General features: G+C 39.8%; 1 protein-coding gene across 3 annotated transcripts in view; it reads right to left on the minus strand.

Annotated features, from left to right (window-relative positions):
• GRID2 (glutamate ionotropic receptor delta type subunit 2) overlaps window positions 1-16,630 on the minus strand; it is a gene marked incomplete at both ends in the record, with an annotated part of 1,386,303 nt that overhangs the window by 17,382 nt on the left and 1,352,291 nt on the right. For 2 of the 3 annotated variants that reach the window (XM_079709017.1, XM_079709015.1), the window contains one exon: window positions 15,723-16,145. The exons of the other annotated variant lie outside the window; for it this stretch is intronic. In XM_079709017.1, the coding sequence (XP_079565143.1) occupies window positions 15,723-16,145 (423 nt within the window). Of the gene's footprint in view, window positions 1-15,722; window positions 16,146-16,630 lie in introns of those variants that run through there. 3 annotated transcript variants of the gene reach the window in all.

The raw sequence follows: 16,630 nt of genomic DNA on the forward strand, positions 1-16,630 counted from the left end.
CAGATTTTTGCCCAGTATTATTATTATCCATGTGTTTTAGCTATTACTTGGAAGGTAGGACGGATAGGAGGAGGAGAAAGATTGTGAAGGGAGAAAAGGTGATTTCTCTGTTCGCCAAGGACACAGATACAGAATAATACAAAGACGATTTGTTCTTCCACTGTGTGGTCAAGGAACAGTTCAATTCAGGGCACCTTGAAGGCTCAGCCTGTTTCTCTCCAGAACCACCACAAGAGGGCGGAGATGCTGATTGTCTTTCAGCAGAACTGTGAGAAAACAGGTTTTGGATTTCTTTTGTGTATATGGTACACCTTATATTAGCACACTGATACTGATTTAAGTAATGCACTAAAGATTTTCCTTTTGGGCATAATTTTTTTTGACAGAATTAAGTTGCGGTATTGTTACTCTATCCAACAGGAAGCCACTAGATTAATTATCCTCAAATGTCCCTTAGATCATATAATTTGGCTACACAAAAATTTCATTGCCCATTGAATGACTTTCCATCTTCTTATCCTGATGCTCTTATCTTTCTATCCTGAGACTTCAATTATGAATGTTTTGGCTAAACCCAGGTTCTACATTTTCAGTGTTTTGCTGAATATATCCACCTGGATATTTTACCTTCATTTCAAATACGATATTTTAAAAACCAAATATCTCCTTTCACTCCATGTATAAACTATTCTCCCTCAGTCTACTGTTCTTCCAAATAGCCATCTCTGAATCTGTCATGATGTTTGAGTCTTTCTTCCCTTTCTGCAGCTAAGTCAGCATTGGTAAATATGTGTGTGTATTTCTCACTTCAGCTTAAATCTCACCATGAAAGGCCTTGTTAATCTCCTGACATTCAGTCATTCAACAATTACTCTCCTTATGCTAGACACTGTTTCAGGCACTGAGGAAAGAGCCTGCCCTCAATTTGCTTACATTCAAGCAGAAGGAGAAAGACAATACCAGGTCAGTAAATTACTTAGTGTGTTAGTATACGGTACATAGTAAACCATACACCATACGTTCTATGAAAATGAACTGAGCCATGTAAGAGGAGATGGGAAGTGTTGGAAGAAGGGGTCATAACTTTTCTCTCTTTTTTTGCAGTACGCGGGCCTCTCACTGTTGTGGCCTCTCCCCTTGCGGAGCACAGGCTCCGGACGTGCAGGCTCAGTGGCCATGGCTCACGGTCCTAGCCGGTCCGCGGCATGTGGGATCCTCCTGGACCGGGGCACGAACCCGTGTCCCCTGCATCGGTAGGCGGACTCTCAACCACTGCGCCACCAGGGAAGCCTGGGGTCATAACTTTAAGTAGGATGGTTTGGGTAGGTCTCACTGACCCTAGATTTTAACCTCATAATTCTTTTTAATGTTGTGCTTTAGACAGAACCTTGTTTATCGTCCTTGATCTAAGCCATCACCAAATTCTATTGATTTTCTCAGAAAAATCAATGTGCTTTCATTTTCACTTGGACTGCTTTTTGTCTTGTTTAGCCTCAAGACTACAAAGCCTCCTAACTTGACTCTGTGCCTCTGTGGCTGTGAGAGCAGAAGCTAAGCAAAACTGTTTGCATGTGGCCCTGTGATAAGCCAGTGGGTTGTGAGTGGATGTGATGAGTGCTACTTCTAGAGCCGGTGCATTAAAACTCCCACAATCCTCTGTGTTCTCTCCCTACTTGTTCTGCAAGCTGGATGCAGAAGGTCCATAGGAGGCTCCAAAGTCCTGGGGCATGAGGGCCACTGGATACACGCAAACCCGGTCCTAAAGCACCAGATGGAAGACAATCCTCTCCTGGTCTTTATATGAGTGAAAAATAATCTATGACATTAAGCCCCTGAGATTGGGGGGAGGTATTTTTTATAGCAAGTAGCATGATTTACCCTAATTAATATGGCCTCCTTCTATACTTCTTAGACCACTGGGACACCCCATTAAGATGAATGTTTTTTTTAGTAACATTGAGTCATTTCTCTGCTGTTTATTCATAATTAGGTGAAATCTGCAGCTGTGGTTAAATCCAACTCTGTCTTCCTATGGCTAAACAGAAGCTGCTGAGAATGATCAAAAAAAACCCTTACAACTGAACAGAACTTATCGTGGCCTCCAACCTCAGCTGAGCCCTCAAAGCTGTACACCAGTCCAACTGTGTTGCTCTAGCGACCTCTCCATTCCTTATTCTTCTAAAATCTCTGACACATGACCCTCACAGTGATTTGCTTTCTCTATCTTATGAAAACTAGACTCCAACAGGGTTCTCATCCTGCTATCGAGCAAAGACATTTACTTGCATTCACATTCATCCTTTCACCCTGTCATGCAGTTACAGTAAAATATGTATCCCTTCTCCTATTGAAAACTAATCATGTCCTGGATCTCGTTCCTTTTTGCCTTTTGAATACCCCACTTGCTACTGTACTCTCAACATTGACCTCACTCCTGGTTCCTTCCTCTTGCATTTAAATGTGTCTCTCCTGGGGCTTCCCTGGTGGCGCAGTGGTTGAGAGTCCGCCTGCCGATGCAGGGGACACGAGTTCGTGCCCCGGTCTGGGAAGATCCCACATGCCGCGGAGCGGCTGGGCCCGTGAGCCATGGCCTCTGAGCCTGTGCGTCCGGAGCCTGTGCTCCGCAAGGGGAGAGGCCACAACAGTGAGAGGCCCGCGTAACAAAACAAAACAAAACAAAAAAAATGTGTCTCTCCTGTCCTGGAAACAGACACCTTCCTTGGATCCTATTCTCTCCCCCGGGTACAGCTCCATTTTTCTCCTCTCTTTCATTACCATATTCCTTGGAAGAACAATGTATATGCCCTTCCACTTACTCTTCCTCCGACTGCAGTCTGGTTTCAGCCTCTCCATTCTCCTGAGCACTTTTCTTGCCAAGATTGGGAGGCCCCTCATGTTACTAATTCTATTGGGTGCTTTTCCTTCTCTGAGTGACATGTGACAATATTGGCCACTCTCTACGAAACACTGTCTTCCCATGACTTTTGAGGCTACTCGCTCTTATAGTGTTCTGCCTTGATCGTTTAGCTAGTACACTCTTCCGTCTTTTGATCAAATGTTCGTCTTCCTCAGGGTTCTATGCCCAGATCTTATCTTCTGCTAACTAGACCCTCTTACTCCTTGGATGATTTTGTTACGTCTCACGATTTCACTTATACTAAATACTTCAAAAAATACCTTAAGCCCAGACCCCGGCCCATTTCTGCCACAACTCTCTCTAGAATCTTTCCACCTCCATCTTTCCCTGCTGCTACTACCAGACACTAGGACTCTACTTTGATTGCAACTTGAAGTTCCTAACTGGTCCACCTTTCTCAGATCTTGTCCTACTCCAAAACTTTCTCCTAGGGCAGCTCAAGTGATTTTTAAAATAAGAATATGGGGTTACCCTGGTGGCGCAGTGGTTGAGAGTCCGCCTGCCGATGCAGGGGACACGGGTTCGTTCCCCAATCCGGGAAGATCCCACATGCCGCGGAGCGGCTGGGCCCGTGAGCCATGGCCGCTGGGCCTGCGCGTCCAGAGCCTGAGCTCCGCAACGGGAGAGGCCACAACAGTGAGAGGCCCGTGTACCGCAATAATAATAATAATAAGAAGAATATGATCAGGTCACTACTCCACTCTAAACACTTTAATGGCTCCCTCGTGTTGCCCAGAATTTTATTCCTTAAAAATACAAATTCTTTAAAGTGGCTTATGAAGCATTTCAAGGCCCATTTCCTACCTCTTCATTTTATTCTCTCCATATTCTCCTTTCCCTCTAAGTTCCAGCTCAGGCTACTTCTTTCAGTCCCTGGAACTAATCTTGCCCTCTGGCTTCAGGTCTGCGTCTATGCTGTCACCTTGTGTAAACGACCCTGGTCTCCTCTGCCTGGTTGACTCTCAGTTTTCCTGTACGTCTAGCTCGGAATCCCAGCAGGGGAGCTTTCCCATCCCAGCTCCGGGGTTTGCAAATCACTTTGCATTTCCATTACAACAGCACTTACTGCAATTTATTGTCACTGCCTGTTAAATTGTCTGTTTTCCCCAGTAGACTGTAAACACCGTCATATTTCTAATATTCCCAGATGTTCAAAATGGAATAGATTGTAAACAGGATGAGACTCAAACATTAGGTCGATAGTTGGGTTTGATGTTTATAGCTTTGTGGTCTTAAGTCCTTACTGCTCTTCATGGGCCATGTGTTGGATTTCTCAAATGCACCTTGTGCTTTCCTCCTCTGTGAGCTGGATTATATCTTTCCCTTTACCTAAGAATGTCTTTCTCTACTTTATATTTGTAGAAATTATACTCTTTTTGAAGCCCAGTTCCAAAACTGTCTTCTCCACCAAGACATTTTATCACCCTGTTGAGAAAAGATCTTGCCTTTTTCTGAATTCACAAAACATTCTGGACTATTTTTAAGTCCTTATACTTATAGTACTTATAGTATATAATTTAAAATCACTGTATTTCAATAAAAAGCTTTCTAGGGGAGAATCTTCTCTCCCTTCTCTGAATTCCTATAATAAGTTGCATCATAGTGATGGAACACATTATACGCTGCCTTATGTGGCAGTTACGCATACACATGACATCTCTTCATAACAGCTTTGGGAGTCTTGCCTGTTTATACGTACTGCAGTACATAGCGTCTTGTCATGTTTATAATGAACTCTCAGAATATAATTGTTGAATGTATCAACCAACCACCTTATCTTCTGTTTGTCTCCATAAACCCCCCTCTTTCAAGCCAAATAGCCTTATTCCCGGTCCAATACTTGTCAAGTGTATTTTCCCATTTCATCTTTGCACATTGCTTTTACAGCCTACATGCATATCTCTAATTGTCAAAATCCTACCTCTTTGGCTCAAATATTGCTTCTTTGTGAAGGCTGCCTTAGTGCTTCCTGCCTGAAGAGATTCTTGGCTAAGGTGCTTGGCCTTGGGTTAGTGGGCCATAGAAATACCATGAAAATATTAAATCATGGAGCTACCTGACTTGAAAAATCACTTAGTAGGATTACCTAGTAGGGTGGGTAGGAGGGAGGTGAGCTGGAAAAGAGCAACACTTGGGAGACCTAGTGTAGTGTTTCCAGACAGAGGCTAACATGTACTTAAACTTGTCTAGTAGCTGGTAGCTGTAGGGCTTGGAAAAAGGGGGTCAGGCAGTGGAACATTATATAAGCTGACTCCATAGGGTTTGTTTTTCTAATGTTTCCACTTAAGGAATTCTAAGAAAGAGGGGAAGGAGACCAGAAAGTTCGCTGACACCATTAGCAGAGATAAAGAGGGCAAGCAGAGGGTTGGACAGGTTTGCTGGTTTTTGCACAGACTCTGGTGGAGATGCTAATTTTGCAGGGTTTTTCTTGGAATCTGTTTACGTTTTCTAGGCAACTATGCTGCATGCATTATTTATATTCATCTTTTATGAATATTTTATTTACTGCTTGAAATTTCTGTATCAAAAGTATATCAGCTAGTGAGGACCAGTTGATTTTTCTGGAGCCCCATAGGGTACAAAGCCTCTTGCAGCCCAGAGGGACCAGAAAATGGCCCCCTCCCTCCCATCTCTCTTTGATCCAAGGAGCAGTCCGTTGTGGTGGAAGGGCATGAGTTTCCGAGTCAGAGAGATGTAGGTTTGAATTCTGGTTGGGTCACTTACTAATTGTATGTTCTTGGCCAAATTACTTAACTTTTCAGAGTTTTAGATTTTGTTTCATTTGTTTTGTTTGTGAACTGTTCAATTAGCATCTGCAATAGCAAATTTGCAGAGATATTATGAGAATCGAGTGAAACACGTGTATGGAGCTCAGCCCTGTGCCTGGCACGTGGTCGGCATGCCCTCCCTCCCCATGGGTGCTATGCTTAGAAGAACATAAATATTGGCCCGCAAAGGATAGGAATTGTGGCAGAAATTGGCAAATTAATTTTGAGATGAGCATGGATTGAATTTCCCCACATTTTAAATAATTCTAGCTGAAGATATATCCTATGTATTTTATTTAGAGTGATTCGGAACATGTGCCTCTGCAAACTACCTTGAAATCCTTACACTGTGTAGATGTTTAATACAACCTGTGTACGCAATATGTGTACTATTTCCTTTTCGAGGAAAGAAAGATTATTGTATACATGTGTGACTGTGATTTATGGCTTATATTTTAAAAATGAGACTGGAGCAAGAGTAAATTGCAAAGAATTATATTCTCAAACAATTTGAACAACAGGTTTTACCAGAGTTATTCTAAATTTATAAAGGCACATACTACCGATTTCTGGTTTTGTATTTGATAAAAGGCATTTTTTTCCTTAGACTTGGGAAATCACCTTTGACCTCTTAAAAGTGAACCATTATCATAACCTCAGTGTTGAGAGATAGTTAAAGCTGGCAGACAACATCTTGAACAAAATTAGTCTTTTTGATGGCACCTGCTTGGTGAAAGCTCGCCTTTTTTTTTTTTCTTTTAAACACCCAAAAAGGATAGGATTGGTGATGAGTATTTCATATCTAAATTTTTATTCTCTTATAGTTCACTTAACTGTGTTAGTGATGCTTTCTGAACTCTCTTGAAATAGAACTAAAAGCACACAGCAATCATGGGAACCAAGCACAGTTGGTTCCACAAGTATTTGATTTGACTTATGGTGCCAAGCACACTGGCAGGTGTTTCACAGAGCAGGTGTTTGTAATGTTTGGGCTAATTTTAGTTTGTTATTTTTATAAGACAAGCCTGTATTTAGAACATTATGTTTGGATTTCTGTTCAGGTATGTCTGCCCCATGGTTGTTCTAGCCAGCCTAATACAAGGGAACTTTGCTCCAGGTCTTTCTCTCTTTAGGACTTTGGAGATATCGGGTCTATGTCAAGCCACCATTATGGTATTTGAGTCCCTGTCACTGTATCATAGTTTGGTCAATTTTGGGTATTCACTGTGTGGGCAACATGATAAATGTCATGTGAGAAAAAGGGATGAAGCTTGTTCTGTAGCGTTTCAAAGAACCGATAGGGGGCAACTTTTGACACTATCCAAAGATCAACTGTAAGAAGAATAATCTAACAATTAAGCAATTAAAATTGTTGAATGCTACAGTGGGTTGCCTCAGAAGACATCTGAGTTGAGGTCTCGGTCATCTGTCAGTAATGCGTCATTCAGAAGGTGAGGGAAACAGTCATCGGAAGTTGAATATGTGAAGAGATCAAAGCAGAGCGCTCTGACTGAAGCCCAGAGGGCCGCATCCCCAGAAATCCTGAGGAAAACCCTGAGGAACCTGGGGAGCACAGGTAAAAAGCCATGGGCTCTACATGATGCCTCAGGTGCCCTCCACCTGTGAAGAACCCAGCATTCAAGCTTCACGTGAAGGAGAACAAACAGTTCTCAATTCTATGATGTCTTCTACTTCAACCTCCCAGCTTAAGAAAAATTGAAGATTAACAAAAGAAAAAAAATATTCTTCTGACTTCAGAGCTTTTTGGTAAATTTTATTCCACTTTTCTCGCATCTAAATTTGAAAAATCAGTCATATTTGATTTATTTTTCTCTTTTATACTCTATCTTCAGTTAATCATTACGTTCTCTTGATTCTTCCTTCAGAATGTATCTACCATCTGCACCGTCCTTCCTTTTATTTTGGGCTACCACAGAGTTCAGGTCATACCTGAACTATTGCTCACGTGTTTTAATTGGTCTCTTTTCCGTTCCACTCCATGAATTACTACCAGCTTAATCTTTTTAAACCACCTCTTTAAGAGCCTGTTTTTCCTTCAGTGGAAAGCTTCAGTGGCTCCCCAATGCCCATGATGGAAATCTCCAACATGCCAAGGTCGTGAGCCTGTGACCACAAGCTGACGGCTCAGGCGCTGAAATTCCAATGGAGGTGTGGCCGGAAACCGGCACCACATGCCGCTTTCCCATAACCCTCAAAATGGGGGCAAATATTTAGGCCCATGGGAGGGTGGGAAGGTGGCAGCACTTTGATCCCAAGATTGATTTACATCTAGCTTTGTAATTAACCTCTTAGATTAGTAACAAGCATTCTACTTTGTTCAAAACATTCCAATGGTTTCCCATCTCTTGCAGAATAAAAGCCCAAATCCCCATGGCCTCCTGTAAAGCCTTATAAGTGGGCTCTGTGCTACCTTCTGAGCTCTCGTCCTACCCTCTCTCCCATCACTCATTCTGGTTCAGCTACACTGATTTTCCTGCCATTCTTCAAACATGCCCAGCACACTCCCACCTGAGAGCCTTTGTACTAGCTGTTCCCAAAGTCTGGAATGTTCTTTCCCCAGAGAGCAATGTGGCAAACTCCTCCACTCCCTTTAAAGCTTCAGTCAAATGTCAACTTATCAGTGAGGCCTCCCCTACCTACCTTATTTCAAATAGCAAATCCCCACTTTCACTCTGGCCTTCCTAGTCCTCCTCTTTGTTTTCCTCTGCAGCACTTATCATCTAATAGACGACGTACTTTACTTATTTATCCTGCTTATTGTCTATCTCCTCCAGTTGATTGTAAATGCCATGAGGGCAGAGATTTCTGTCTTGTCTACTATTGTATCCCCAGCACCTAGAATAGTGTCTTGCACACAGCAGAACCTCAGTGAATATATGTCGAATACATGAATGAATGAATGAACTGGATATAGTGTAATCTCTTGAGGCCAGCCTACAGGCTTCCCACAGCCTCACCCGAGCTTTAGTTCCTGATACTTCCTGACATGAAACCCACATTCCAGACATCGTGTGCTACTGCTCCTCTGAATATTCTCTCCCGTTCTTGTGCTTTGATTGCATCGTACCCTCCACTTGGAGGGCCTTGTGCATTCTTCTGACCTTTCCTCTATGATTAGGCTAAATTTCTACTTACTTCATGAAACCATGTCAAGCCATGCAGCCTCATTCTTCTTCTTCTCTTCTCATAGAATATTTTCTCGATAGCACTCATTTGACAATTAAATGTACTGTGTATCATAATATTTCATATTCTTGTCTTCTGATGTTACTTAAACCATGAGTCTTTACTCAGCTTTTCAAATGTGTATATTTTGTCTCTCCAGCTTTGGAAGCTGTCTTAGCAAAGTCCGGCTGTAAGTGAAGAGAACATGGGCAGAGCTCCAGCCCAGGGGCCCACCCCACCACCTTGATTGACGAGGGCACCAGTAACTCAGCACCCTGGAACCCTTGCTGGCCCAGGAGTGTGCCTTGGCATGCTATTTAGGAAAGCTCTGTCTTAGGTGCCTTGCTCATAGTAGGTGCTCAGGTAGTGCTAGTCAATGGACTGATTGATCTTGTGTGATTGTTTTGTTCCTAATATTCTCTCTGCAGCCTTACTAAAGTTTATACCTATGTACTAACACTCGTTTTTTAAAAAGAGACACAAAATCGTTATTATGGAGTAAGAATTAAAAACTTCATTTAGCAACGATGAACAGGAAAGAATTAAAATATATTATTTGTTGGTGATTGAGCAGTATTATAGGACTTACCATGTTAACTGGACACACCAAAAGCTTTGGAGACTACACGTGTGAGAGTTGCTCAGATGATGAGCAATTATTTTTACCATGACATTTCCATGGAGAAATCAGAGTGAGCAATAAGTTTTAAAATGCTTAGTTATGCAGAATTGAATCTGGAAGGCCCAATTACATGTCTATCTTGCTGCACTGCTTCTTTTTAATTTTTATTCTTAATATGTTCACTTAGAAAGAAGTATTATATTCATTACAAACCATTAAGTGTGAATGAAAGTTCTGCATTTGATATCTAATGTCAATTACGTCAATTAGATATATGACGCAGCTCTACTTCATCTAACAACTAATGTTCAAAAGGTTTTTTAACATCACCTATGGAAGTATTTGAGCATATTAAGTATTAATAACTATTTTTAGAATGGAAAGTTCAAGCTAGACAGCTGGGTGCGTGACACCTTTATTTTCAACTTAATTTTACAGTGCTTTGATTTCTAAAAATAAGTTTTATAGCCAACTTATATAAATGGATATTAATAGAGGGCTAGCATTAACTTGAAAGTCAACTATAATATAATTCTGAAGAGGAATTAAATATCACCTATCAGCTCCTTATTTACCTAATATGAAATAGCTATAGGTACCCCTTGCCTCATGAAGAGGGTGTGATTCTGAAACATTTTATATAACTTAAATTTTTGCAAATTGAACCTTTTTTTTAATACACATTAGGATAATTCTCAAAGCCCCCCCCATTATGAACCTTTTGTGCAGTGAATAAGCGAACTGTAATTTGTTTATTGATGTCCAATACTGATGTTTAATTTTTTAAAAATTAAAAATTGCCAGAGATATAAGCTGTTTGATTCCTAAAATTTTTCAGTAGCACCAATTTAAAAATAAAATATAACAACTTTAAAGATTAAAGTTTGCCTCCTACTTATATTTCAAATCTTGTGGCAGGCAAAATATTTATCGAAAGCAATGTTTTCTGCCCATTCTCTGGTTCTGACATTTTACTGTACTTTGATTTTTTGACATCTGCTTCTCCTTCTAAAGCAGCTGTGATTAAAGCTTAATTAGCTTTTAATTAAGGAAAATTCATGTTGCCTTAAAAAGTTTGTGAATTTTCTATCATATCACAGATAGTTTGAGACTGAGAACATGCTGCCGATTCTGAGGTTGGACTGGATAGAGTTTCTCCGAAAGGAAAAAAGGCCCTCATCCCTCACAAAGGCTAGACTGCTACGTCTATAGCACAACATAGGTAACATGTGCAGAAGAAACAGCCAGTTTCTCGTCTCCACTAGAAGAAACTCCACAAATGGGTAAAATCAGTCAAAAGATGACACTTGTCCTAGATATGAAAAATTTTCTCAAATTTGAACAATTTTTGCCTTGTTACTAATATTACATGGAAACAAATGAACACTACTGAAAAAATAGAAACTAGGAAAAGCCAGTTGAGAAAATGAGAGGCAGTTCATTCAGTCCGTTTCTATCCCCATGGTAGGCTGAATCATTAGGTGGGGTAGCTGCTCCATGCCTCTGGGCAGCTCCATAAAATAGAGCACAACCACGTCATTTCTGTTCTTCTGAAAGTGTGTGTGGGTTGGAAGCTGTCCTCATGGTGGGCAGCCTGTAAACACTTTACTTTCATGGGGATCATAGGTCACATTGTATCCTCCGTCTTAAGACGATAGGAATGGTAACTCGGGCCTTATTTGCAATACAAATAAGAGTTTATGAAAGTTGAAGAGTAGCCTGAATAAGACTTACTGTGTTTGGTCCCTTGGAAGTAAGTTTTTTGAAACCCTGTAGCTCTAACCGTCACAAAGACTGAGACCTGCAGGGATAGAAAATGAGGGAACGTGGTGTGTATCATTCTGATGTGGACACCTGAGGGTAGGAGTCACTCTGATGTGGATGTATGCAGGTGTGGATGAGAAGGGGTTAGGTAGCAATTTGCTTGTGGCTTAGGGTAATTTTCACATTTTTGAAAATTTGGCCTCATGGTCTGGCATTTTGGGAAATTTTCAGGTCTTGTTTGTGGAAGAAATCTGAATCTAAGAAAGTAGACTCAGTCAGCTCATGATAACTACCAGGATGGATTGGTCCAGTTGGATGGCCCAGGCCCAAAGAGGATGGCACTGTTTTGGGGTGACTAATTCTGCCACCTCAGAAAGTCTGTAAGGTGGTCTCTGTATCCTGCATGTTGATGAGGGACAAGGAAAGGCCTGGGCAGTAGAACACATCCAGACCCATTCCCAAATACATGTCTTCATTTATGTGATGTGTAATTGCTTAGCACCGTGGCTTTACATAATAGGTTTTCAGTAAACACTAATAGAACTGAATTAAATCTATCAAATCTAAAAAGCTTTATCTCCTAATTTTTCAATGTCAGGTAAGTCATTTCCACCCACGGGAGCTCATATATGCTACCTCATGAGAGGGTGTTTACTAAAATTTGTTAAAATGATTTTATAAAATGTTATAATTGCTAGCCATTTATTAATACCTGACCACAAGGACTGGATAAAGGATTTGTTTTTAGAAATGAAAACACTCTAGAAGGAAGCCCATTTCTAGTGAGCCCACTGTGTTTTATCAATTATCATGAGATGTGTATTTAAGGTTAAAAACCTATGTTTACCAGCACAAAAGTTATTAACTCTGCTTTATTATATTCATAATCCAGAATGTGTTCCACCACTCCAAAATCCTGATTATAGAATATTTATAATTTGTTATCCAGTGGTGTGGCTTAGAAGGTATTATGTAGGATAAATGGATTGTCTCATCTTTTTTTTCTTTCTAATTGATGAAGCAAAGTACCATTCAGCAAAGTCTATTTTTTAAAGTATTTATTCAGTTGACAACCAATCCCAAACTGAAAGAGATGAAAAATAACATAACTGAGAAAACAACAAATTGCCTGTAGTTTGATGTGTATGAGGAAGAAAGACGCTCTTACAATTTTCTAATGTATGATGAAACCAAAGCTGTGCATAAGTTCTGATGTGGTTGAAAGTGAAAACCAGTTCTCTTAACGATTCACCAGTGGAATAAATTCGACCTCTGACTGGAATAAACGTTCGTGGACATAAGGGGTTTGTCTTGTTCTGAAATAGCAAGGTTGGTGTAAGTGGTGAGAACCAGGGCAAACAATGGGCTAAAGGAAGTAGCGCCAGGCAGAAGCATGACGGCCTGAATTCTGCCACTAGCTGTGACCTGATGTAGCCTGAAGTATTCACTTTCCCATCTGTAAAAGGAGCAGTTGAATCAGATGCTCTAACTGGTCCCCCATGAGGAAGGAGAGTTCTAGAGATTTGCAGGCTAAACTTGGCGAGAGAGGAGTGGGTGGAGGCATTGTACTTGAGCCATCCCTACAGTGAATTCACAACCCATTAGGACCTGCGGGGATGTGACTGAAGCATGGTAGAGTTTAAAAAAAAAAAAAGACTCAGTGTTAAGTCTCAGATTGTCAAACATTTGGGCAAGTCACAGCTTCTTAGCATCTTATGTTCTCTTATTTGTAAAATGAAGGAGATGAGGGTCTAGATCTCTACACTTCCTCCTATCCAACATTTAAAAATCATTTTAATGGAATTATAGAAAAGCAGAGATTTTCATCTAAATTGAATATATTTTCAGATATATATTCACTGAGTGAGTTAAATGCAAGAAGAATTAAATATTGTTCAAATGCAGAAAAGAACACTCTATTAGAAATAATCTTGGAGTCAGTTAATTTCCAAATTAATAGATTCAGCATGATGAATATTTCGCTAACAGCAAAGCAATGATTAATACACAATTCTAAGTTTAATAATTACCCTTAATTTTCTTTTTTTAAAATGTAACAAACACTCATCCTGCTATTATTATAATGGCTGCATTGTTTACATGAAACAGGATAAATCTTTCCCAAAAAAGTGCTCACAGAGACATCCACAAAGGAAAACAAACGTATCGTTGGTTCAAATTGTCTCAAACAGCAGAAAGGCAGTCTTTCATTGGTTTAAAACATCACTTGCTACTGTTTTTAGAGAGCCGCTCATCATGGCATCGTTCTGCTAGTAAAACTTAATGTGTTTTATGCTTAAATTAATTCAAGGTAAATTTTTAGAAAAAGTCAGTTCTATCTGTGAGAGAGTAAGCATTTTCAAATTGTATAGTTAAGACTTCAATGGTATGAGAGCAAGTTTAGAAAACATTTTTATTAGACAAATTCTTTAGACAAATTATACACAGAAAGCTCTGCCACTCATAACTGAGGCCTCCAAAAAGTGGTTTGTGTATTTGTATAATAGGCAATACATCAAAATAGGCCTATTTTAAATATTGTACATGGTTAACAGTTTGTTGATAGCTAAAATCACTGCAACATCTGGTATGTCCCTATATAGCTTGTCGAAAAGACTTTTTGTCTTAAAATCAGAGTCGTGGATGAGATCATGAATGTTACAAGGGAGAACAAGTTGTGCATGCACTTAGATACTTGTTACCCTGGAAACGAAATGGTTTTTGCATGATAAGAAATTTTTCTGCCTTACACAGTAGACAATATTTGAAGATTTAGTACAAAAACAGTGACAGGACAAGATGCTCCCCAGAACAGAATTAGCATCAAAGTATAATAGACCTTAAGAATATACTTTTTAATTTCTCCTAAAGCAAATCACATAGGTTGATTCCTATACCAATCCTAGCCACGGAATGAATTAGATTAAAATAAGTGAATGGCTGTGTGAAAACACAGGATAAGTTCTTGCTTCCTACTTAACTGCATTTTAATTTAAGGATTACAAACAAAGTTCATTCTACATTTCCAACAGGTAAGAAAGCTACCTTAAAAAGGGTTGTGCGCAAAGAGGCACTGTTTTTGTTGTTATCCTTCTATACACTTGGCACTAATGTAAAAAACACATAACTCCTCCAAATAGAACTGAATAAAAAAAGGGGCTGAAGTTGAGAGCCCAGTATGGTTGCTGTATTTTCTTCTTTAGGATAATGTATGACAGTAATTAAGGCCACATCAATATTTCTTAAGGGCTCCCATCTCTCCCCAACTACAGCTGTATTGATTGGCTTACTGCTTTGGAAGAGAATTTATTAACCTTCAGTGATCTACATTTAAACTCGTATAGAGCTCCCCGTGCTGTGGTGGACGTGGTTCAGCTAATAGCATTTTCCATTTAGATAATTAATTAAAAGTAAAATGATCAAGGTTAGCTTTATACACTGCTGAATAACAAATGCAAAAATCTCTTCAAATGAGTTACATCTAGGAACAAATATTAAATCGCCCTGGATGTTTTAATAACAAAAGTATAAAATATTCTCTGTTGGCAAACAATGCGAGTCAGAATAACATTAAAGCAACCTGCCTTTTCTAACTGAAAAGACCCCCTGCACTATACATAGTTCCTGTATACAACACTTTCGTTTTAAACTAAAGCTTTATTAAATGAATTGCAATAGCAATGGCCTCCTTTGAATATATATACACATTATATAGGTGCATATATATGTATATATGAGATACTAATTTATTTAACACAGTAGAGGCTGCTGCCATATGATAAAGTTTACTGTACATAAGAAAAAACTTTTCATACTGTACAATCACATAAAGGTCATATGCACTGTTGCAGTGCAAGAGTAGTTTTAACTGTAGTCTTGACTGGCATATTAATGGCTTTTTTGTAATCCTACAAAATTGCATTCTCATATTATGTGGCCTGAATGGTCTTTAAATTATTCTATAAACACTGCAGGGGTTGCCTTTGGCCCACAGTTAAAAGACACTCAACAGCAGTGGAGCATTGTATGGATGCAGCAGAAGAATGTAAAAAGACTGAAGTTATTGCAATTATATTTTTAAAAATAGAGAAATGTTACAGAAGAGGCCTTTATGTAAAATTAATCCTGCATATACTGTTAGTATACTCAGTGCACGTTTCCTATACTTGAAGTACAGTATATGAAAAGCAGACTAATAGGATCCTAGTATACTACCTTCTGGGGGAATAAATTGAGTAATGAAAAAAAGTGGAGAGAAATGTCCAGGAAGAGAGGGAAGAAAAAGAGAAAGAAACAGAGGATCAAGAGAGAGAGGAGGGAGAAGGTAGAGAGAAAGAACTAGAACTGTTACTAATACTCCTGATTAAAAAAAAAATGTTACATCCATGTTAGTCCCACAATATTACAGTCGCTCCTTGCAAAGGGAGTCCTACAAAAGAAACAGTGAAGAGATTTTGTTGGGTACTCATATGGAGGTGCCTCGGTCTGGATCATTACCCAGATTGAGCCCCAGGGTAGGAGTTGGTTGATAAGGAATAGATGACATTGTTTTTATAGGACTCCTGAAAAAGCCCCCATTAGGTGCCCTGTGCCTAAAAGGGCCAGTTCGGTGCTCAGGCACGTTGCCAAAAGCGAAACCAGAGGCAGCTTTAGCTGACAGTGTACGGCTAAGAGTCTGGATCTGCTCTGGGATAAAGGTTGTTGTGGTAATATGAGTGTTCCTGAAATCACTGATTTGCTCCAGTGCTTGTCGTGTTGGCAAAGTGTCAATGTCCAGAGGGGTCAAGTCAATTGACGAGGTGGAAAACTGTTTATGGGGGCTGTCGTCATCTGTGCACAAGCTATTTACACGTCTATGGAGGTGCTCCAGGTCAATTTCCTTGTCATCCTGGAGATGAAGAAAAAGAAGATAAGGTTCTCATCAGTACTAGCTTCATGGTTAAAAAAAAAAAAAAGTAGTTCAGCAAACATGATAGGTAATGAACTGAACTTTGGGGTTTATTCATTTAACAAATATTTATTGAGCACCTAATATGAGCCAAGCACTGTGCTAGGTTCTGGGGGTACCGATAGGATTCTGAGATAAGGTTATCTATACTTTTCTTGCAATAAAAGTTCTAAAAGGAGCATATGCCACATGCAACTACAAAATATGGGAGCAGTAGATGGGAGATTGCCTTATACAAGAGCAGAGACAGACCCAGGCAAAATTATACACATAGTAAGTATGGTTTTGGCCACGCATCCCCTCCCCACCTCTTCTTTAGGCATGCTTCCTCGTTTTTCAGGGTGTCTCATTCCAAGTTGTGTTTTTGTTCCTTTCACTACTTGCTCCTAAACTTAACTTTCCATTCTTGGAGATTAAGTGATACA

The sequence above is a fragment of the Hyperoodon ampullatus genome, assembly GCF_949752795.1.
Source record: "Hyperoodon ampullatus genome assembly, chromosome: 1".
NCBI lineage: Eukaryota > Metazoa > Chordata > Mammalia > Artiodactyla > Ziphiidae > Hyperoodon > Hyperoodon ampullatus.